Source organism: Netta rufina (assembly GCF_964035555.1).
Source record: "Netta rufina genome assembly, chromosome: Z".
Taxonomy (NCBI): Eukaryota; Metazoa; Chordata; class Aves; order Anseriformes; family Anatidae; genus Netta; species Netta rufina.
The window spans coordinates 8,994,073-9,018,979 of record NC_140126.1 but is presented as its reverse complement, the minus strand read 5'-3'; the positions used below and the strand labels follow the sequence as shown (position 1 = coordinate 9,018,979).

The 24,907-nt window shown below is 38.0% G+C and overlaps 1 protein-coding gene across 1 annotated transcript in view; it reads left to right on the top strand.

Annotated features, from left to right (window-relative positions):
* The first annotated feature begins 1,135 nt into the window (after positions 1–1,135).
* RANBP3L (RAN binding protein 3 like) overlaps positions 1,136–24,907 on the top strand; it is a 40,955-nt gene continuing 17,183 nt past the window's right edge. The window contains exons 1-10 of the mRNA XM_084304905.1: positions 1,136–1,542; positions 12,352–12,410; positions 12,678–12,714; positions 13,335–13,412; positions 14,533–14,607; positions 15,833–15,904; positions 16,606–16,730; positions 17,202–17,305; positions 23,159–23,234; positions 24,393–24,492. Of these exons, the coding sequence (XP_084161031.1) occupies positions 1,362–1,542; positions 12,352–12,410; positions 12,678–12,714; positions 13,335–13,412; positions 14,533–14,607; positions 15,833–15,904; positions 16,606–16,730; positions 17,202–17,305; positions 23,159–23,234; positions 24,393–24,492 (907 nt within the window). The 5' untranslated portion in view covers positions 1,136–1,361. The remainder of the gene's footprint in view (positions 1,543–12,351; positions 12,411–12,677; positions 12,715–13,334; positions 13,413–14,532; positions 14,608–15,832; positions 15,905–16,605; positions 16,731–17,201; positions 17,306–23,158; positions 23,235–24,392; positions 24,493–24,907) is intronic.

The window sequence follows — 24,907 nt, the reverse complement described above, 5'->3', positions numbered from 1 at the left end:
CTTTTTCCACAACACCATGTCCAGAGAAGGATATTCCAGAATTAGAGTCCTGAGAGCTGCAACAGAAACAGGAGCAACTCTCACTGGAATAAAAATTGAAAACTTTGGAACTGTCTGTCTTAGAAGATGAATAGACTATGTGATAAAAGTGTAACAATGAAACATTGTTCAGAAGCTAGAACAGGACTGTTTCACATAACAGTAATAAAGCAATAGTAAAGTAATAAAGCAACTTAAATGGAATATTGGCAAACTAAAAAATTGTAACGGATCTTTGTGCAAAATGAAGATGACTCTGGCACTTACTGACATGTACCTGTGAGGCTAAGGATTTAGAATTGCTTAGACAGAGACTGAGCAGCTAACTGAAGTTCACAAAACTACACAGTACTAACAGTTAAGGCTGAGGATTCTACAGTTGGGGTAAAATGGCACACTTCAGGATTCACGCCAATGCACACTGAGGTTGTGATGAAGATGAATGACTCAGTATCCGCCTGCTCTTGGACTTCTTGCATATTCTTCTGCAAAGCATCTGCTCCAGCTGTTCTGAGAAACTAGACTGGCCATATGGTTCCCATAAACCTTTAGCAAATTCCTACCTTCATGTCTTGAACTTTTAGGATTAGAGGCAGTTTAACACTAGTCTTGCAGCACGATGCCCCTGGAGCTGCAGAATTTGGGGCTGTTACCACTTAAGTGACCAGCGAGGGACTCACGTTAGGCTTCATAAACGTGCTGCAGAGTGCATCTGCAAGGTGGGGACCGCGACACCTCCCCTGCATTTGCTTTGTGCCAGCGTGGGAGTAATTACACACCGTGCTTGCTTCGCTTCGCATTTAATTTCCCCGTCTTTTTGTGTCCTCCGCGCACAGGAGCCGCGCCCGCCGGCTCTGCCCGAGGCTCCCAGCGGCCCCTTGCTGAAGGGCTGAGGAGATGGCGGCCCCCGCTGAGGGGCGGAGGAGACGGCGGCTCCCGGGGAGGGCGGCCTCGAACCGGCACTCCCCGCCCCGTCACCGAGAGCCCCCCCCGCTGGCGATAACCACCACGGGCAGCCGCTCCGCCCTCCCGGAGGCACCGAGCCGCCGGGCTCTGCGTGTCCCCTCCCAGAGGCCGGCCCCGAGAGAGGCGCTCCCCGGGCTGCCCCCTCACGGCCCCGCCGGCCGCACACCCCGGCAGGAGGCGCCGCTGCGGCCGTTGGGGCGGCCGTGAGGGCTGCTGGCGGCGGGGCCTCTCTGCCCGCCTCAGTGCCGGGGTCGGGGAGGAGGGAGCTGATGAGACCAAATCCAAAGCTCTAGTCCCTGTTCCCATTTATACGGTTATATATGTATGTGTGTGTATGAAGGTGCTTCTTCATCATAATGAGAAACCAACCCATTCCAGCGTGCGAAAGGGGTGTTTCATACGCAGGCAGGCAGCACGCCTGTGCGGGCTGTGATGTTTCAGTCAGACCCGGGCACGTCGCGAAGGCAAAACCTGACCTCGCCAAGCGAAGAGGCTGGCCCGGTGACCCCTTAAGTCCCACGGAACGATGCTGCACAGGTAGGTTTTGTTGGCTGGGCTCTTGCATGTCTGCTGTGTGCACCCCCGGAAGGGCATTTATGGGGAATGGGATAGTGCTAACACAAAGTGTTTTGTGTGACAAGTGGTATTGGCAATGCCAAACACAGCTTGTCTGGTGTTTTATCTTTATTGTAAGTTCCTGGTGGTGGTCTGACAGAAATCTCCAAGTTGCGTTTCCGTTGAGCAAAAGACAGTACCAGGTAATGCATGTTTGGGGATTTATCAATAGAGCACCCCAAAGCGGTTTCTACTTGCTTTTAGTAGTCTTGAATCCCTGGTCACCTGAACTTCCTGTACCTTCCCAAAACGCTGGACCTGACAGCGGATAGGAAAAGTGCTCACATCCCCACCCCTACTCTGCTCTGAGCACTGGGGCACTGGGAGCAGAACTGGTCCAGCCTCGCTCATCCGAGAGGTGCGGGACTGCAGAGGTGGACATCAAATCCTCTGTCATCTACATGGTGAGCAGGATCAAGATTTGAGAATGACTCAAATGAGATTGTAACGATCACATTTTTAAGGGGATGCTTAAAGAAAGAAGTGCTTATATTCAGCACGCTTTGTAGGTGATGCCACCAATCATTTTCTACCTCACAGGTTAATGAATGAAATAAAAACAGCAAGGGGAAGTGTACACTTTCAAGTTCTATGTGATGCTACAACTAATTTAGCATGTTTAAGTTAATTAATCAATCAACCAGCCCTTTTAGTTTGTGCTTAGGTTTGAGCACTCATACTCCCATTTATTTATATGCCCCAAATTAAAGGATGTGTGAGTGTTGTTGGGTCACAGCCTTACTATCTGCACAAACAACATGAGTGTTATTTCTATGCTACTTTGTAAGGATTTATGAAATTTAATATTGGTACAGTGCCCTGAAATTGGTAAACCTTTATATGGCAATGGATTTTATAGCCCTTGCAATTCGTATTTTACAGGCTTTTATGATTTATTAAAAAATGCTGAGTACGAGGGTGTTGGAAATGTCAGTGTTTATAAAACAATTTTTGGTTATGTACCTTGGCACAGTCCTGCTGGTCTAGTGATACTGTTACTTCTGGCTTTGCATCACTGCTAGAATTACATTTTAGTGACAACACTCCCCAAAATATTTTCTTCACTCAGGTGTTTGAAATAAAGCCAGTTAAGGTTTCATTTTTCTTTAAAAATTCTGTTGAAGTATTGCTGGGGGAGGATTTTTTTTTGGATGTTTTAATGCCTTTTACATTTTTCCTGTATAAAGGTGAGGACTGTGCTCTACAGAGATGAATGTGTGTGATGTGCTACACTGTGTTTATAAACCCTTTTACAGGCTGTCAGCTGAGTGTCCATGCCTCAAGTGAAGAATTATTTTATTTTTTAAATTTCATATCGAATGCTATATACCCATAGTGAAGTTAGGAGTCATAAGTGGAATTGTTTGGGTAAAAGAACCCTTTCGACACTGAACAAGAAAATTGTATTTAGATTCTGCAGCATTTAGAAGACTGACTGAAGAGAGGCTGAAGATGCCTAAAAATGTTAGGGCCTGATTTTGCACAACTTTGCCTGGATGAAGAATCCTTGCTATCATAGTTCCTCTCACTGATGACAATGAAATTATTTATGTGGGTTATGAACTATTTGTATGACAAAGAATGTGCAAGAGTCTTAACCGTACAGTAAAGCTGCCCTTGCACAAATTCTTCCAGAAGTTTTATTTTGCAATAGTCAGTTGGATGAACTTTTCCTTTCCGCATCCTGCATATGATGAAACACTTACTTGACAATGTACTCACTGTTGATCCAAACAGGAATGTGTGAGGTAATCTATCACTTCCCCAAGCTGTAATTTGCAGGAGTCTGTGTGAGTCCCAGGAAAGCAATGTGCTTGGTAATATATTTAATACAAGGAGTCTGAACAGTGTGCAGTGCTGTGTTCAGCATTTACCACTGAAATACAGTCGCTTCTGTAGCAAGCACTGAAATACATATAGTACACATTTAAAGGTTTAACAAAAAATTCATCTCCATTTGTTTGAAGTGTTTTATATGCTTCAATAGTGCTGAAGCTGTTTCTTCAGATAAAGCACTCTGGCATGGTTTTGGACCAGTCACTGAGAACATATTCTGTTGAACATTTTTGCAAATTCAGAATTCACAAGTACTTGTTGCAAATGTATTGATTCGCTGACATTCTTCACTAGAAGAGTGTTCTAAATATAAATTTCCAGTTAGCTTACGAGTTTGGCAATATTACTAAGATGCTGAACCTGAAAACCTGTTGACTATATAAAAATAAAAGGTTAAATATGTATTGAATGTCAGTAGAAGAAGGTCTTTTATATCTCTGCCAGTGGAAAACTCTTCTGATTAGTACTGAAGGTTTGACTGGATCAGATTTATTTGATTTTTATTTTTTTTTGTGGTTCCTGATTAAAAAACAACAGAAACAACAACAACAACAACAACAATAAACAGCATGCAGGTAGAAGGGATTTAGATGTAAATAAATTAATCAATCATGTCTCAAAATATCTTAGCAAAAAAATAAAATCTAATGCAAAGTTGCTTGGAAAATCCTGTCATCTTGGCACTAAAAATAATTTTATGAATTGGTAGAAAAAATATCTTGATTTTTGAGAGAGTTGTCCTATACAGTAATGAATGTACTTCATATACAGAAATCAAAAGTGCAAAGGGTAATAATAAGTGGAAATCTAAAAATAGGTTTCCAGGTCTGTATTTAGATTCTTAAAAAAGGTGACCTGATTTTTCAAAGGAGCTGAGCAGCCAGTCATGCATTTGCATTCCACAACAGTTCTCAGCTGCTCAGTGCTTCCACAAACAGCCAAGCTATTCAGGATCAGAGAAGTGAAATTTTTAAAAGCTTTTTCTGTACCTCCTAAAATTGGTGAATTTTACTGGGCTTGTGCCTAATGTAGTGTTCTAAGACATCTCTATTTTGCCTTATGTCATCTTCCTTATTTAAGTTTTGGCACAGGGTAGCCTGGATTATATAGTGAGGTCACTGAGATCTTGGCTGCCAGCCTTGTTGCACTCTCACTTGGCTGTGAATGGACTCTGCTTTATCTTGCAAAGTTCAGTGAGTATTTATAAAACTGGAACCACAGTTCTACTGCAAGTTTGGAAAACCCTGATCTTAGTCAGAACGTTTTACTATTTCTTCACCAAAAAATAGATAGATGGAAACGGTCCAACTCTGGAAATAGACAGATGTCTTTTTCTATGTATATATTAAAAAAGGGAAACAATATTTAAACATGAATCTAAGCTTGGATAGCGAAGTATTTTGTTAATTCATTCTACCCCATACTTTGACTGTATATATTTCTCTTCTGCCCAACACTGCAGTTTTATTATCTGAAGTACAGGTAGTTTTCTGTGTTTTTAAAGCTTATTGGAGAAAAATTGGTCATAATAGTACACAGTTTAAGTCTGATGGTCCTTGAGGCAAAGTGGTAATGGATGGATCATCAATTGGTATAGTCAAAATATTTCCGTTTTCTTGGAAGAAACTGTGATTTCTGGATCTATGCCTTCCACTTATATGCTATTTTATTTTTATATTTCTCTTTTTCTTCATATATATTCCCACAAAATAACAGGCATATTATTTATTTTTATTTTTTTCAAGTAATTGCTGTGAACAACTTATATTCATAAATGGCAGAAGGCCTTTTTTTTTTTTTTTTTTTCCTTAGTATTTCAGTAATGTAAAATTACCTTTGGCAATGTAACAACTCAAATTACAGGAAACCTATTTTTCCCTTAAACTTCCTGCCTGATTGCATATCCCTGCTTAGTTATTTGTGAAACAAATAAAACAATGTTACACACAGCTTCTATGAAAGAATATGCTATTACTGCTTAACTTCATTTGGTTTGGGTTCTGTGAGTCGGGAACTATCAATCTAAGCTGTAACATCAAAATGAAGAAAGATCTGTACTTTTAGTTTGCAAATTACAGTGGAAATATACAAAGCTAATGAAATTCATGATACAGTGTATCGGTGAAGAAACTTGCTAATGCTACATCACATATATCATATAAATCTCTCAATATAGTAACTTGATTCTCTGATTTTACATTTGAATGCAGTAGTTTTTGTGTGTTGTGTAATGCTTACTAAGATGTGAGCGAAACAGTTTTGGACACAGTTGAAGGTTTTGTTGGACAGATATTGGTAGTGAGATTATTCAGAGATAAATCAAGAAAATGATCTTTAAGTATTTATTTATTCATTTATTTGTCATTTTTTACTGTGCAAAGTTAAAATTATAGTTTCTGTTTTAGAATGAAAGTTTTCCTATGAGGTCCACATGAAATGGTTACAAAGCCCTAAGAGGTATAAGCTATTACTTTCATTCAAGGAATTAGGGAGAAATAGAATTTTTTATGGATTAGCTTTTGTCATCAGTGTTACATCTTTACGGGAAATTATGAACTACTTTTTTTTTTTTTTCAGGTTTAGAAAAAAACTGAAAAAGGTGTAAAGGATTCAGTTTTGTAGCTAACCTAACCTGAAATATCTGATGTCAGGATTGGTTGTTTGTAAAGAGTTATACAAATAATACATACAGTTCTGGGAACAATAAAAGCTCAGGCACACTGGATTGACATTAGGGATTTAAAGAAATTCTTGGTATGAAACTGTGGGAAGAAACAATATAAACATGAGAGTCCTGCCACCTAACTAGTCAAATGGCACTCAAATGACAAATAGCATTAAAAAAAAATATATATTGCTAGTTTTGCAGTGAAATCTTTAAAGTACAGTTTCTCATATTGCTTTCAGTTAAGCCTGATTTTGAAGCCTAATAGAAAGCAGAAATGCAGAACACAATGTAAGGTGTGGACACTTCCATATTTTGAAAAGTACTTGGTTAATTTACTGGAAAATTGGTTACAGCTTTCTTAACGGTAACTAGTCCCTGAAGTAGGTATTGGCTAGTCACTGGGCAGGAATTCAAAAATCTGGGATATGTTGCATACCTGTGACACCACAGAAATCCAAATTCCTTAAATATAGCTACTCAGTTTTGTAATTAGCTGGAGAGGAGCACTAGTCAATGAAATAAATTTGAACAGAACACAAATTTGAAGGAGAAAGTAACTTTTTTTTCTGTTATTTTTATAATAGGTTTCTAACTTTAAATACAAAAATAATTTGGTATGGATATGAATTACGTTTTCAAACTGCAGCAAACATGCAAGTTAGATAATGAAGATGCAACCGTTTATTTCCTTTTGAATCTCAACATGAAAAAATAACTCTTTTAAAGTTAGAAATAAAAACCTTCTATTGAGATTACAAATGCCTTATGCCGTATTTTACCCTCTTAAACTCTTGTTTTGTTTTGGCTTTTTTTTGCTTTGCTCTGGAAGGAATAGAGACATAGCACTGACATAGGTTTTCCTTCTGCCTGAAAACTGGAGAGTTTGGTTTGGATTGTATCCATGCTGTCCTTAGTTCTCGAAGGTTAGATACCATTTATCTGTTCTCTGTGCAAGATGGAGCAATAATAATAATAATAACTCTAAAATAGCGAAAACCATCAGTGTCCTGCCTTTATATATATATATATATTTATTTATTTATTTTTTTAACATATATTTTCTGAAGTTTCTAAAGTAAAAGCAATAGAAGGGAAGAGTGGAACGTCACAGCAAAGGCCTCATACACCTCATGGGCATATATACCCATTATATGGATATACCATTATATTCTAGCTACACACGTACACCTCATGGGCAGTGCTGGCTCTTGGGATACCTGCAAAGCTGTTGAAAGCGGTTTTACACGATTTCTGACACATTATTCTGACCAGTGCTTCCTAGACTTGGGCAGCACAATTATCTCTCCCAAAATGCATCTTTGCATTTTCTTTCAAACTCCACTTAAGAAATGCATTCTCACTCTGAGCATATGGACCAGTGTAATTTACCAGTCACCTGCAGGGTCAGTGCTAATGCAGTGCGCTGAGCAGACTGGTGGGACAGGGATCCCAGCACTGGGTGAGCAGAGCAGAGCAAGCACCAGCCTGAAGAGCCAGGCACCTTCTGTGTAGGGGCGCTCAGACCAGAGCACTTTTGCTAGTGCTTCTGCGCAGGACAGGAGGCCGGAGCCAGGAGGTCACGCAGATAAGATCTCAGCCAAGGGAACTAGGCATTTCTAATGTATCTTCTAGGCACAGGCTTATTTTGAACTTCAGATGTAGAAAACATTAGGCCAAGACCTTTGTAACTCAGCAGCTTCAGGGGAACTGTAGCGAGGAAAAGAGAGCCCAATCCCTAGTGATTATTCATGGGCAGGCAGACAGGTCCTGCGTCTGGACTCTTGGCTGAGGCTGGTGGTTTATTCCAGTCCCAGCAGCCAGAGGCAGCCCATTTGGCAGGTTTTTCTGGTAACTTTTCCAACAGCCTTTTTTGTCCAGAAGTACCAAGCTGCTGAGGACTGGAGCGGCCCAGTCTTAACCAGGCATTAGCCAGCCTCTGTCTGTCTGTGTCCTGCTGGTGACAAAGAGGAGGGGCGGCTCCAGCCCACCCCATTTCCCTGGTGTCTGCTTGCACCCAGCCTTGGCTGCTGCTGCCTGGTCCCCGGGACAGACTCAGGCTCTGCCTGGCTGGGTGCCCCCTGCCTCTGCCAGGAGAGGAGGTTGCAAAAGCGGTTCTCCTCCTTCTCCCAGCACACAGCTGTCCACCCTGGCAGCAGCAACCTTAAGTCAGAAAAACAAGGAGAAAAACACAGAGTTGCTCGCCAGTGTTAAAATTAGCATGTTGACATGATTGTGGTAACTCCTTGATGCTGTTTTTTGATGCTGTATTAGATCCACAAGTAATTCTGCTTTGCTTTTTCCTTGGGGGTTAGCTGCACATATTTTGTGTTCAGGTATCTGAAAAGTTTAAAACATAATTGGAAATTGATCCAAAGGTTATATGCATAGCTAATACAAATACATTTTTAAAGCTCTGTTATGAATGGCCTCATTGAGGAGTGAGGATCTTACTGATGAGCTACGTAGAATACTTTCCAGGAATTACAAAAATATTTTCTCGTTTTTCTTGGATAGATGCAACACAGTTCTCTGAAAATGTTAAGTAACTGTGGCAGCGTCAGCAATCTCTGATTAAGTATCCTTAGAGCAAGAAAATTTACCCTTTGGTTCTAAAGCAGTTGATGGAATGTATCTTTTTTGTATTTACTGCAAGATCAAAATATGCATGTTTGTCTTTATGGGATACCATTATATTCTAGCTAAACATTTTTCTTTTGAAATCAAGCAGTTGTGATTTTTTCTTTAGTGACTTCTGGGTTTAAAACTGTTACTTGTTGTTTAATTTGCAGTGAACTTTCCTAATTCCTGCAAACTCCTTACAGCCTTTTAACTCCAGCAAAAAATAACTCTGTGATAGAAACTCAGTTCTTTTTTTCACAGCAGTTGACTCTGCTAATTCCATGCTTTAGAGTAGCAAATGTACCTTTAAAAATATTGCTAGCATGTAGGTTTCGATAAGACTGTGGAGAATATGAAGGTGCTTTAATTTTTGAGTTTTTCCTTCATTCAATAGGAATAGAAGTACCTCATGCTTTTTTTTTTAAATTATTATTATTTATTTTTTTTAAGGAAAAAAGCCTATTACATTGAGTAATTATATTTCAATGAAATACTTTTTGTTTATGTGTGCCACTCCCCTCTAGTGAATAGAAGTGGAATTGCTCCATCTCATGCCATGTCATGGACCACCAGCTGCAAACACAAAGAAATTTTCTTTAACTTTCAGTGACAGAGAATAATCTTTTTTTTGGAGTTGAACAATGTGAGCTTTTTTGTGCTTTCCCTATTAAGGACAAATCAGATCTTCATTGTTAAGGATACCAAGTTTGCTAAATTCAGTCCTTTTTGTGCATATAATGCCCATGTAAGTACAAAATTAACTTCAGGGACAATGACAAAGCTATGAGCTATTACTGCTGTGTCTGTAGATTACTGGATTTATATAATAGTGTCTTACTTTTTGCCCCAGCTTACATACATGCAGCATTTATTTTAACAATGTTTACTTTTTTCTTAATTGTTGCCAGTATTTGAACATATGTACACACACACGCACATATATATAGTGATTTTTAATTCCTCTATGTTAATGTTTGCTTTATTAAACCTTTAAGTAACTGATACCAATGCTGGCGTGGTTTGGTCACAGATAAGTGGGCAAGCCAAGGTAAAAATAACAATCTATGTATTTTCACACAGATGTTTTGGTATAATCACAGAATCACAGAATCATCTAGGTTGGAAGAGACCTCCAAGATCACCCAGTCCAACCTCTGACCTAACACTAACAAGTTCTCCACTAAAACATATCCCTAAGCTCTACATCTAAACGTCTTTTAAAGACCTCCAGGGATGGTGACTCAACCACTTCCCTGGCCGAAAAAATAGGGTATGGTATGCATTCTGTAACATGTCAGCCAATGTGATCTCAAGTGGAGGATTTCTCTGGCAAAAGGCCGGTCATATAATTCAGTAATCATGCTAGTCTGTCTTCATTACCCATGGAGAGAAATACATGCATTTAGGGCACCATTCATCTCCTAACATACACAACTGGAGCAGGTCAGATATCTCATGCCTAGAACTGTGTTGTTTCTTTTGACTTCCAATTACAGACATCTCAAACTATTAAGACTTGTGTATGTGGTGGTCTAAGAAAATACTTGCATCTGATTCTTTGCTCTTTAGTGGTTTTGTTTTTGTTTTTGTTTTTATTTTTTGGCACAATAAATGGGTGATTAAATGGTGGTAGTGGTGAAAAGAAGTTTCTTTCACTCTGACAACCAAGGTAGTCTGTTAGACTTGCACAAGCTATGAAGGTCTCATTCTTAGTAAAATGAGTAGCCTGAAGAAGTCATGTAAGGAAGATGTAAAAATAATGAACTCTAAAATCAACACTAAGTTTGATGCGGAGCATGTATGTATTTTTAAAAATGTTTCATTAAAAAAATAAGAACAAGTATCCAAAGTTATTTTCAGTCATATCTAATGAATGCAGAGCTATGCATGAGAGTAGATTTAGATCTCTAGAATTTCATATGTTTATATATTGTACACATGCATTAAAACTGACATTAGACATTCACTTCATACAGTTTTCTTATATGTCTTATACTTCTTATGCACTTAATTTAAGCATGGTAATGCTTAAACACGTACATAAGCATTCAGTGACTCAATATACTGGATTTTGTGTTTCCAAAAGTTGGACATACTTCCTTTCTTTTTTCTCTTATACAATAAATTAATACATAAAGTCTGTATTTAATATTTCACTCTGATGTAAGCATGTAGGTGATAATCAAGTGTAAAGTAACAGCTAGCATGAATTTGTCAAGAGCAAATCACATCAAACATTTTTTTTTTTTTTTGTATCCACAGGTTTTTGTGGCTAATGCATGCATTATGAATCAACAAAACCATGCTTATGAGATACTGGGGGAGAACTGACATGAGAGATGGGAAACCAGTAGTAATAATGGCATATGTAAAATGATTAATAATCTTTCCACTTTACTCAGCACTGGTGAGGTTTTAGTTGCATTTCTTGTGCAGTCTTGGGTGATTCACTTCACATGTGACATTGGAGTAAGTCCAGAGAAGAACAACCAGAATCATATTTAGAACATATGCCTGTAAAGACAGAGTGATGTAATTGTTCAGGAGATAGAAAAAATGAGGCGAGACTTTTAAGTCTTTGAACATCTACAAGTGCTTTGAAGAAAGGAATGCATTGTTTCCCAAGTCCACTGGGAACATACTTAAATTGCAGGAAGGGGAGAGGGGTGTCAGACTTGATATTAGGAAAAAAAATTCTGATGACAATTTTGGAATGAATCACTGACCTTGTTCAGGGAATGTAACTGAACATTGACTGGAAGGTTGTGAATTATCCTTTGTGATAAGGGTTCAGGAACATGTTAGATCTTAGACAAGCCCTTGACAGGAATGGCACAGGTACAGCTGATGTGTCTGAGAAACAGGATGTCTGTCCTGAGGACCATCTCTGTTCTTTGATTTCAAAATAGATACTGTGATATCATAAGAAATAAAGTTGAGGGAAGAATTTGGAAGAGAGAAATGATGCTGGCTAGGAGAACAAGAGACTTAGCACAACCAGGATCCTGTACAGTAGCAAGTGAATGTTATAAAAAATGGGTAGAAGCTGTCAGGCTCTGGACATAGTTGCAGCATTACAGTAATGGTAGCAATGGTCCAAATTTACATCCATCAAAATTAAATGCAGTATTATTTCTGATTTCTTAGGGGCATAAGCATGAACACCATACAGAACATGAGGGGAAGAAAATGTGATTTCCAAATTTACTGCTTAATGGGGTCTAAAAACCAAGCAGTTACTACAATTATGTTGTACCATAAATCATTTCTGTTATCCTGATGGAAATCCACTGCAAGTTTGAAGTTTGCTTAGACTACATAATCAGACATGTTGTTTGAAAAGGCTAAAGGAACTTTTTTATTTTTAGCTAAAACAAGCATTAAAAAAAAATAAGACCAGACTGTGTGGACTCTAGTTATGCCAGACCTGCACTGGGATTTGTGGACTAGCATTTTATTTATGGACTGTGTTGTGCATCACTGCAAATTTTTGTTTTTTTCATTTGTAACAAAGAGATAAATTCTTGCTTGTTGCTGCATACCACTTTTAGAACTACAGTTGAGAAGTACTATTATGGAATTGTTATTAAAAATAATCTCTTTTCCAGAGAGATCAGTGCTTGCCCATCCAACGTTTGTGTTTGAAAAGAAGGACCGTCCTTTGAAGGTAAAAACTTAAACTTTTGTTTTGCACAGTTGATCAAAAATGATGAGACATGAGGATTCTATAAACAATGATCCTTACAGTAAATCAAATTTTTAGCTCAGATTAAGACTTGTAATAATTGGGATCAAAATAGAACAAGGAATAGTGGAAAGCAAATACGAGACTGTTTTTAATACGTATATGTTGGATTGATGTACCTTGTGTCCTGCTCTAGAAAATGGCTGTTCTATTCTCCTTGACCTTTCCACACTTATATTTTTTTTCCAGCGGCCGGCAGAGGACCCAGTTTGCAAAGCTGAAAATGGTAATAACCACCTCACTGAAGCAGTATAATAATACACTGAGTTATTCATAGGATCTGACTGTTGCCTGTGAAAATAGTGTTTGGACCTTTATTTTGTATGAGCCAGGACAAATTTCCTGTTAGTAGACTTAGACTACATAGGTTGTAGAGCCACCTATTATGTCCTAATGTAAATTCCCCTGTCTTATTTCAAGAATTCTTGGCTTCTTACCTCTCATATTTACCAAAAAGCTGAACTCCAGAAGCCCTGAAAAGGAGCCAAGTATATTCATCAGCTACATTTGCTCCTATCTGCCCTTTCCTATTTGTTTTGGCCACAGCATAATGTTATTTCTCATATTTAAAATCCTCTGAGCCTATGGGCTGTTGTAATCTGATTCTAAGTGCTTGATTTTAGGTCCCCTGAACTTAATAGAAAGAAAGAAGATTCCTTAGGGCTTTCTACCAGGTGTTGATTGAGATTCTAAGACCTTCTTTTGGTTTTAGGTACTGCCTTAAGGCTGTTCCTGTAAGTCATTCCTAGAATTTATTGTGTTCAAGTTTTAATTCTGTATAATAACATTATGCTGAAATCACCTGCCAATCTGTACTCGCAGAACATTATATTTAACTTTCTTTAGATTTCATCTGTTGTTCCAGAAAACGTGCAAGATCATCATCTTTTACTTTTCAGAAGTCTAACTCACTGTCTAATACAGGTATGCTATTTAGATCCAATCATGTTTTAATTACCATAGTTCTGTATTCTTACCTGGTAAAGAAGAGAAGGTATTTTCCTATTTAATAAATGTTACTGCTTTGTAGAAATGAAGACTTAAACACTGATATAAACTTCGATGGTAATTTCCAATAAAAAGGTCTTAAAGTAAAAATAAATTGTTTTCCCATATTTACATAGTATTGTATAAAATACTGAAAAATGTGTAGATTTCATACAGTTTCTTTGAGTTGCTCACACAGTCAGTGGAGGAGGAGGGCTGGAAAGGAATGAGATGTCTTGGTTTGTGGAAGAGATCAATGTTCCTTGAGCAAACCCTGAAACTGTAAAGCAGTTTTCCAAAGGGACCCTCTTTCTATCCAGCTGACAGGTGACCTCAAAGTCCCTTTAAGGATTGTGTGTTGATTCCATGATATTCAGGGGAAATGCAGACAAGTCACTGAAGGCTACTAAGCAGTAGGACTAATCTCTTTTTTACTGTATTTATTTAGCATAGGAACTGGGAAGTTTCTCCAGGATTTAGGCATTAATTGTGTAAATTATATTTGTATTTATAGTTTTCATTTTTAATATTTATTTTAATTTTTGCTTTTATTTTTATTTAGTTCTGTGACACATCTAAACATAGCTAAAAGGATTTAAGATAATCTATGTTGGATTTACCCTGAAAATTACATCAAAATAAAGTACAAAAAATCATACATATGGTAGAAATTTTAGAGTTTGCCTACATCAAAAAATAAATCAGGGTACTAGAGCAAGTATGAGTGTTAGTTCTCTTGACTGTTCGCACTCTTAACCAGTAGCTTACTCCCTGGTTCTGTTTTGAACCTCTCTAACAGGCAATCTCCAAGACAGTAGAGTAGAGTAGACTGTAGAGTGGCTGTAAGCAGTGTGCCTGAACCAGGCTATAGCACTTGGCCTCAGAGACTTCTCTGATTCAGCAGTATAAACATAATCTAGTGGTCTACTTCAGAAAGCTGGTAGATAGCATATAGTAATTTGTTCTGCTGCCAGTTAAGACATGACATGAAATTAGCTAGCCTTAAAATTAATCTCTTTGCTCCAAATAAAAAGAATAATGTTTCTTGTCTTTTCAGATACAAAACTTGCTCAGAAAAGAGGGAGATCATCTTCCTTTACCATCCTTCCTACCTTCCCTCCCTCCCAGCCAGGTAATTAAAAAAAAAAAAAAAACAACAAACAAACACAAAACCCAAACCAACAAAAAACGACATATAATATAAAATATAAAATCTAATAAAATATATATAATAAAAATATATATAATAAAAATAAATATATTAAAATATAAAATATTTGTGTAGAAAAGTAGTTAGCTACAATAAAGACATCTGCAGAAGTTCTTTTTTCTGTAGGACAGATCTGGACAGGATTGGGCTGGGCTTGTAGTGAAGAGGAGAAAGGAATATTTTAGGAGGATTGGTAGCACGATGTTATTTGAATTTGTTTTTAGGGAATCATGCACTTCTGGGGATGAATCTTTAAATAAGTTGCAAGTAGGCATTTTACTGCATGAGGTACAAATAGTAATTGAAAAAAACACAGAATGAAGTTAAAGTAGTTACATGAATTAGTTTGCTTGCAATTTATTAGTAGTTGTTCCTATAGGAGTGTCGTTTTTATCCCAGGAACCTGTCTTCCATCTCACCAGTGACCTTGTGAGCATTCTCCCACTTACTAAGAATGGGGAAGACAGCATGGTCTGAAATCCTAGTCTGTCTCTTGTCAGGATTAGGTCCTTGACAGACTTTCATGTAAGGGATTTCTAAAGGGATCTTACGGGGCTTTGTTACAGCAACAAATGACATTCTTCCTGCAATGAAAAAGCAGTGATCATGTGTAGAGTATCAGTTGTGTGTAATTTTATAGGACATGGTACATGTTTGCTATTACTTGCATGTTTCTGGCTGGCATGTTGTATCTTTGTAAAAACAGTGAAAGTATCAGGAGTGCAATGCCATCACTGCAGTAAGTTATGAAAGCCTTTTGACTAGAACAGGGCAGGGTACATCAATTTATTTCCATGTTCTTAGGTCTCATTTACTCATTTTAAAAAAGCATGAGATGGGACAAGGTTGTATTGCTATTTCAATGGCTTTTGCAAACCAGCAGCAAAAATGCATGATTTCCTGGTTTTGAAAGCTGAAGAAAGATTTGAGATTAAAGCATCTGTTCATATCCAAAAGACTGGTATCTCTGGCATAGCCAGAAAACCCATGGTACTTAAGACCCATGATACTTAAGATTAAGATATTGCTTGGATAATACCAAAAGAAGCCGGGGGGGGAGGTAAGAGAGGGAGGGCACTTACAAAATCATTAATTAATAATTTAAACTTTTTCATTTTTGATTAAGTTTTAATTCCATGTTCTTTAGTAAAGAAGAACAACATATTCATGACCTCAGCTCTCCTTCGAAGAAACACTGAAGTCAAAACTACAAAAGAAGGTAATTACCATTGCATTATTTATTCACTATAGCTTCACAAAGATGTTCTTAATGGATACAGAAGAGATAAAAATGTCAATTCTCCTGTAAACTGAGTAATATGCCAAGTGTCTTTGTGAGGTTCATCAGTTACTTTTTTAACAGTGTAAATATCTTGTGAGCTCTGGTCTGAGCCTCTGCTCTGACTACTTAATTCCTGAGTGGAATGAATATGGCCTTGCATAGTGAAATCCTACATTTCTAATAAACGACTGAATAAGGATAAAACTCTACTGTTTCAGAAGTCAATGAAGAGCCCCCTTGGCATCTGCAGGTGCAGGATTAAATCTGAAATACTGGAAGACATGTCTAACACAAAACACTACTGATTTGTTTGAACCTAAATATGAATAGGTTAGTATTTATATTTAGGTCCAAATATATATTTAGGTTCTAAATATAAATATATATTTTATTTAGATATATATATGTATATATTATATAATGCATCACCCTGTTATCCTGATAAGTTGGTGTCACAGCAGAGTTGTATGTGTTTTAGAGGTATTATTTTTTTTAGAATATATACCACAGAAACAATAACAATAAATGTTATTTAAGTATGCTTTGAAGTTTTCAGTTAAAGAGGCAAGACACATTAGTATGAATTAGATGTGGAGAAAAAGTCTCTGTTTAAATATTTTGTCTTTGTATTTTGCAAGGATCCTTGTCACAAAGTCAATTGCGGAATGTTATTAGACCTGCCATTTTACAACCCCCAGAAGCCCTGACCTGTCCTGAAAATCCTGTAGTATCTCTAATGACTAAGCAAGAAGCACATATTCAGGTAAAAGGAAGAGTAATTTTACTGACTAATTTATGTTTGGAGCTCAATCAAATTAAAGAACAAAAAACAAATGAAAAATCAGTGCTGTTTAAAAGTGGTTAATTATTCCACTGCATGATTTTCAAGGAATTTCCTGTATCTGTTTGAGTGGAATTGATGGATCACTGATTACAGTGGGAACTGTTAAACTGGTCCTAACCCTGTTTAGAAAAACATGTCTTCTTTGCAGTCTGTCTCAATTTTCAGATATCAGGTTTCTATGGGTGAATCAAGTTTGGGGATCTATATTTTACTTATTTAGAAAGTAACATTTTTATGTTTTGATTAAGGGCACTGGCTTAATACGTAGTTGGAGGAAGATTTGCTAACTACCACATATATAAACCTCAGTGACTCTGGATTTCTAGCAGACCTGTTTAGAGCAGAAAGTAAACTTGGACTGATTAATTCATCTGGTTCTGTTATTCCTAGTTACATGAAGACAGCTCTTATTCCTTAACTGAGAATTCAGTAAGTTCTAAAACAGCAGCAAGGTCATCTATTACCATGAATCCTTCTAGCTCTAAAGCAACACGGTAAGTTTATTATATTTTTACACTATTTTGTCACTCTGCCTATGGCCTGCCCTTTTGTATTACATGTCTAAGATGGTACTAAGCCTATCTACATCCACACAGTACTCACTGGTATTTGTGTGTGGTGCCAAGATTTGTGGGTGCTGACATGAGTTCTGTACACCATAAGGAATGGACTGCTGCCAGGAAACAGTTCATTTCTCCTTAGCAACTCCCAAGCCAGAAACTATTTTGGTTTGCCATTTCATGCAGCTTTGTCAATTCAAAATATGTCTTGGTTTTGAATGTTTACAATCACGTTTTCTCTTCGGAGAACTCTGTTCTGATTGCATAGCTGCCCATTTCATAAGCAGATGGAGAGAAAATCGTTAATTACCAACATATGTAAACATATTGGACACAGAATGCATGAAGAAGACCATGCAGGACTGCTTTGGAAGACATGGTGAATGCTGCAGCTGATGTGCTACTTCCATGTACATACCGGAATTTCTGGCATGAACAACTAGCTGCAGTGACTGTGATAGGGTGGCATCTTTGTGCACAGGTTCTCCAGGATGGACTTTTGAATTTCTGCATGAGGAAGCTAATTTCTTTGGACTGGGACGCTTTCTCTCACCACTGCTTCTGTATATAACTGAAGGAACTCATACTAGTGCAAAAGAGGGCACTTGAGAGCTCACTTCTCTCTGGAGAATCATGAGAATGCTATAGGTCTGTCAGCTAACCAGTTTAGTGCAGACAGGTTATCCCATGAGTATTAAAACTGCTTCCTGATGGTTGGTTAAAGTTTTTTACCTGGAAATTGTGATCATCTGGAGTATACCTTAAGATACTGATTAAAGAACGGTACTTCAAAATTGCTAGGACCACAACCAACAATCTGTGATGTTGCATCCTTTCCCCCTCCCACCCAATGAGAGCAGAGAGCGTATTGACTGCAAAGGAGTCTGTTCAAGTCTTCTTCAGAGCCTGATGGACCACAGGTAAAGAGTCTTGCACACACATTTGGGATGCAGAGTGCCAGGCTTCCGAAGAGACGAGAAGTTTTATATGCACAGGCAACTTAGATTCTCAATACTTATCAACAAGAAGAGCATTGTTAGAGGGCTCAATTGTTGTTTTTGGAAGAGCCAGCCTGCCCTGTTCTATCACAATTAACGTTGTGATGATATCCTATGAGTACATGCTATGTTTTTAGCAGATTAAGAATGATGGTAATGTACATATTAGAAAAGCTAAAGGAAGATGCTCCTGCCTTAAAATCAGTTGATTTTAAGCCAAAATTTAAACCAATATTCCAAGTCCATTTACCTTCTGTCACCTGTACAACATCTGGGAACAGAGGTTTGAGTGGCTTTGTTTTCTGAAGTAGAAGAATAGAGAAATGCTATGCAGTGTTTCAGTACTGACAAGCTACAGGACTTAAAAGTTCTTACAGTGTTTCATTTCCTTTTCTTTTTTTAAAAAAGGGATTACAAATCTCCTTGTATTCTGTGCCTGATTAATTTTGTATATCAGAATTGTGGTAAATGTAGACTTAATTGCCAAGCTGAATACTAATTTAAATATGACCAGGTGCTTTCTGGTCTTCCAAGATTATAGGAGAGGGCTAGTGCCATTCTTCTGAGTGTCCGTTGCTCAAAAACGTGTCATAAAAATCTTTTTTCTTTCCCCCATCTTCCTCCTGTTCTTCTCTGTGATACAGTTCTGTCAAGAGATGAATGAAAATAATTTGTTAGTCCTCTGCAGTTGCTGCAGCTGTTGATATCACAGGAAACCACCAACAGTTCCATTTCCTGAACTGACTGTAGCTTACAGCAATAAACTAAAGAGGAGAAATTTACTGATTTTCTTGAGTCTTATTAAGTAAATAATTAGTAAATTTGAAATTATTAAAATATTATGGATAATAATAACAATTAAAAATAAAACAAATTTATTAACATTTTAAAGACAACATTTTTTTCTAAGTGACAGAAATACAATGTTGGGAGAATGCAGACTTCTGCTCCTGTATTCATCTTTGAACAATAATTCGCCTGAAAACCTTGCAGTGCATCAGAGCCAGCACTAGAAGTGGCAGCTACTCAGAACCCTCTGGACACTCTGAGAAGGAGCAGCGGAGTATCTGAATCTACTCCCTCTCCATGGTATCTTTCCAGTGTCCTATAGACATTGCTCCTTCTCTGATTCTTCCTTGTTAGTGTTTCCTGAATTCAGTGTCTCTGATTTGCATCTCCATGTCAATGTCATCCTGGCACATTTTGTTCTTGCCCTGCAGCAACATAAGGGTATTGAGGTTTTAATGAGACTCTCAGGCTGGCACATACAATTTAATTGTCTGCAAAAAGAAAGATCCTGACAGATTGTTTTTTTCTTAAATTTCTCAAAATAATCAAAATCTGTTTCCTGCATTATTTATTTGAGACAAGGTTCTAGTTTTTGATTTTCAGCTCTTCTAGAATGCTATCCTTACTCTTTTGCTAGTAGAGTAGCCTGGATGTAGCAAATGAAATCTCAGAATGGAAATTGATTACAATTCAGTGAATTTTAATGGAAAATTGTCTTTACTAAAGGATAAGAAAGTAATTAGTTTAAACATACTTCAGATTCCCTGTTCATGGCATAAAATCTGTAGGGAAGACTTCAAGGCTGAAAAGAGACTGATTTTCTGCTTTTTATATTTTATTTCCTCTTTGTGTTTGTAACACATCAAATATGGATGAAGAATAGTTAAGGAGTATTATTTCTGTGAGTGTAAGGTTCTGAATTAACTGTTAACTAATGAATTCCTTCATACTACATGAAGAGATTTCAAGCACATTGTCACTGTGAACACAAAGACTTAGTTGTAGACACATATCATCAAAGTTGTAGAAGCAAACCCAGCTTATTAACAGGAATATCCTCTGCATGACATAAGTGCCACTAAGCCCTCCCAAGGATGATAAGTGCTCTAGAAGAGACTTGATAAGTGGTGCTGAGGTATGTACTTTGTGTCAGAGCATCAGATTGTCTTCCTGCCAAATCTTCCTTCTGAAACAGAAGGAGACAAGAATGGTTTTGACTGTGACAGCAAGAGAGATACAGTGATAAGTTCTACAGAAAGCATGAACAACCTGTAGGCCTATTGTCAAAAAATGCCAGCAGGAACAATTTCCAAATAAAGAAGTTAATAAGAACTTTTTTAGTGAATTTTATAAAAAATGGATCTTGTTAATTTAAAATGGCAATCGAGTTAGCAGTAATCACAATTAATAATCACAACTCAATTTATACTAAAATATTCTTGATTGTGATCCACAAGTAATATGCTTTTTATAAGTTGTGACTGTATCACTATTGCAAAAAGCATTCTCTTAAAACCTCCTGAGAAGCAAGAAGCTAATTGAGAGCTGTGAAGCTCGGGGAGGCAATTCAATAAAAATACTTAATGTTTTTTACCTGGAAAACCTAAGATGGTAAGAAGGGGAAAGGGAAAAGAAAAAATGTTGTTTTAGTGTAGCTTCTGCCAAAACTAGTCACACTCAAGAAACTCCAGATCCTAGTTGTAACATAATTTATCTACAGTGGGAAATTTTCTCCCAAATCTGTATCCCCCAAAACTATTATTTAGTCAGTGTCACAGGACTGTAAATACTTACTTTTCTTCACTTCTCATCTTAAATATATCTGGAGAATAGGTCACTGAAGAACGTAAAGATCTTTGTTTCCTGTTTTAGTTACATCTCATCATAAGCCATGTGCTATCATATGATATCATCTCATGAGCTGGCAATGTGCACTTGTGGCTCAGAAAGCCAACCATATCGTGGGATGCATCAAAAGAAGCATGGCCAGCAGGTGGATAGAGGTGATTCTCCCCCTCTACTCTGCTCTTGTGAGGCCCCACCCGGATTTCTGTACCCAGCTCTGGGGCCCCGAGCACAAGAAAGACATGGACCTGTTAGAAGGAATCCAGACGAGGGCCTCAAGGAAGATCAGAGGACTGGAGCACATCTGCTATGAAAACAGGCTGAGGGTGTTGGGGTTGTTCAGTCTGAAGAAGAGAAGGCTCCAGAAAGGCCTTACTGCAGATTTTCAATACTTAAAGGAGGCTGACAGGAAAGACAAGGAGAGACTTCTTACCAGGGTGTGTAATGATTGGACAAGGAGTAATGGTCTTAAAGTAAAAGTATGTAGATTTAGATTAGACATAAGGAAGAAATTCTTCACTCAGAGGGTGGTGAGGCCCTGACACAGGCTGCCCAGAGAAGCTGTGGCTGCCCCATCCCTGACAGTGCTCAAGGCCAGGCTGGATGGGGCTTTGGGCAGCCTGGGCTGGTGGGAGGTGTCCCTGCCCATGCTGGGGAGGTTGGAGTTAGATGATCTTTAAAGGTCCCTTCCAACCCAAGTCAGTTTTTGATTCTATGATACTACAATTCAAGCTCTGCAGGAGGATCTGGATAGGCTGCACTGATGGGCTGAGGCCAACTGTATGAAGTTCAACAAGGCCAAGTGCCGGGTCCTGCACCTGGGGCGCAATAACCCCAAGCAGAGCTACAGGCTGGGAGAGGAATGGTTGGAGAGCTGCCAGGCAGAGAAGGACCTGGGAGTGATGGTGGATAGTTGGCTGAAAATGAGCCAGCAGTGTGCTCAGGTGGCCAAGAAGGCCAACAGCATCCTGGCTTGTATCAGGAACAGTGTGACCAGCAGGGCTAGGGAGGTGATCGTCCCCCTGTACTCAGCTCTGGTGAGGCCGCACCTCGAGTACTGTGTTCAGTTTTGGGCCCCTCGCTACAAGGACATGGAGGTGCTTGAGCAGGTGCAGAGAAGGGCGACGAAGCTGGTGAGGGGCCTGGAGAACAAGTCCTACGAGGAGCGGCTGAGGGAGCTGGGCTTGTTCAGCCTGGAGAAGAGGAGGCTCAGGGGCGACCTTATCACTCTCTACAGATACCTCAAAGGAGGCTGTAGTGAGGTGGGAGTTGGTCTGTTCTCCCACGTGCCTGGTGACAGGACGAGGGGGAATAGGCTTAAGTTGCGCCAGGGGAGTTTTAGGTTAGATGTTAGGAAGAACTTCTTTACTGAAAGGATTGATAGGCATTGGAACAGGCTGCCCAGGGAAGTGGTGGAGTCACCATCCCTGGAAGTCTTTAAAAGACGTTTAGATGTAGAGCTTAGGGATATGGTTTAGTGGGGACTCTTAGCGTTAGGTTAGAGGTTGGACTCGATGATCTTGAGGTCTCTTCCAACCTAGAAATTCTGTGATTCTGTGAATTCTCTGATGCTACAATACCTTTACATATTTTTGCAGTATTTATCTGAATTAAAAGTGTATTAGAATGCACTGCCTGTCTGCTTTTCTAAGTTGTTTGGCGGATGACCAAGGAGGGCCTGTGAGGCACTGAGAAGTAGGTTATTCTGTAGGGCACCAGAGCTGCATCAACATGGAGGGATAGTTGTTTATCAATGGTACATTTTCATGGTGCAAAAAATAGGGAAACAAATGTGACTCTTTAAAGCTTCTGGAGTAAGAAGCTTTAGAGTAGAACACTTCCCAGAGGAGGAGGAGAGGGCATGTTTTTTTGCTTGTTGTCCTTGGCTTTCAAGGAACATCCTTGGTAATCTTCATGTAATCCTATATGTTCCTTTTCTCAAATGTTATGAAGAGAACAGTTTCAGATTCTCTTGAAGATTATGTCTATCTGATTGCTTAAGAGGTCATTTTTTGTTTGTCTTTAAGAATGTAAAGTGTGGCAAAGTAAATGCATGAACATATTTTTATTCTTTACTTAGTTCTATATTTATACTTGTAAAAGAAATTATATTATTTAAATAGTTCTAAATCACAGCCTTATTTTGTTCCCACAGAACAGAAAACAGAAGTGTATTATGCAACAGCAATTCTAGTTTTGTGTTTGGAGAAAACATGGATGAGAGAGTTCTGGTAAGATCTGTGAATGCTTGCAGGCTTTTTATCAAGATTAACATACTTAAAGAGTATATATTTTTTCAGAGATTAATACTTTTTTAGCTCCTCCTTTCTTTTTAAGATGTGAGTAGATAGATTCTAACGGCTGTTGAAGAGATAATATTTATTTTCTTCAGGTGAGGTAGGCATCCTTATTTTCCCATCCTAAATAACTACCATAACTATAAACCCATACCAGTATGCATTTCCTTTCTTTTGCTCATTTTTAACCTGTAAAAGGCTTGTTTAAATACTCCACATAAAGCAGAATAGCCACAATAGGAGAGGAAAGAATGTATTCCCCAGCATTCTAACATTTATAGGAGATAGATATATAACAGATTATATAGATAGGAGAAATTAGTATGAATTCTGTTGGGCAGAGAGGAAAATTGAAAACAAATCCTAGATACTGTCCATGTTAAGATACATTGTGCAGCTGTGAGACAGCTTAATGGATCAAGGTCTGAAAAAAAACTTATGACAACAAGGTGGTTCCCAAGCTGAAGACTGTAACGCTTAAAGTGGTATTGAACTTCAGTTTCTATTAGAAGTTCAGTGAAAGCAATTTGCATATCTGTCAGTGAAAAAGCTTCGGAACTGTAGGGGTGGGCTACAGCTTGTGACAAGGATATACGTATAGCATGGGAATTGAGCCACAGTTATTCTCAGGAGCACTTTCTTAGACTTAGGACATATTCTGCAAAATCGAAAGATGGAAATTTTTAATTCCGCTGAGGTTAAGTTTGTGGTGACTGGGAGTTTTAAGTTATTCTGGGGTTTAAATGCTTAAACTGGAAATTAGCTGTTACTTAAAAATCTAAGTCCTTCAGTAGATTTACAGCTTAGTCCAGGGTCCTTACAAAGAAGCCATTCTTCCTGGGAGGATTGTGTATTGATTTTATGACAATAAAATAACGTTGAAATTGCATCATCTGTGTTGGTGTTTGTTCTTAATACATTACAATTCTTAATCATCTCCTTAGTGTGAATTCAAACATTCAGTGGTCTGTTTGATAACAAGTAAAATAGCCCTTTCATTTAAATAGGAATTCTTACTTCTCCTCTTTTTTTTTTTTTTTCTTGTTTTGTTTTGTTTTGTTTTGTTTCTTTCTATCTTTCTTTGTTTTTTAGAGCCCTGAAAAGCATCCCAAGCCATGTAATGAAGCTGATTCATGTAAAGGAGAAACAACATCCTTATACATAGAATCTTTTCAAGCTAGTCCACAAACAAGTAAGCATACTCAGCAAACAAGTGCAGTTAACTTTTGTATTTTATGTTCGAGGGTGTCTTAGAGGTTGTCAGATGAATGGTGCTCAGTAATTTTCATCTATTACCAAGGTGTCCAGTCACTAGTACACTATTGCAGTATGTGTAGTCTACGCTTAGAAAGCAGCAACAGTTTGTTTTATGATGCTTAAACCAGACTAACTTCAAAATGAATAATCAAAGTTATACATGAAAGGGTAGAGTTTTCCAGAAATATTTGTTATTTGAAAAAGTGCAGTGAACTTAGTGAACATCTTTCAGACCGCATTTTTGAACTACAATTTCAAACTATCTGCAGTAAAATGTAAATGTAAAATACTTTTCTCATATAAAATACTTTTCATTATTTATACCCTTATAGTAGATCTAAAAATTCTAT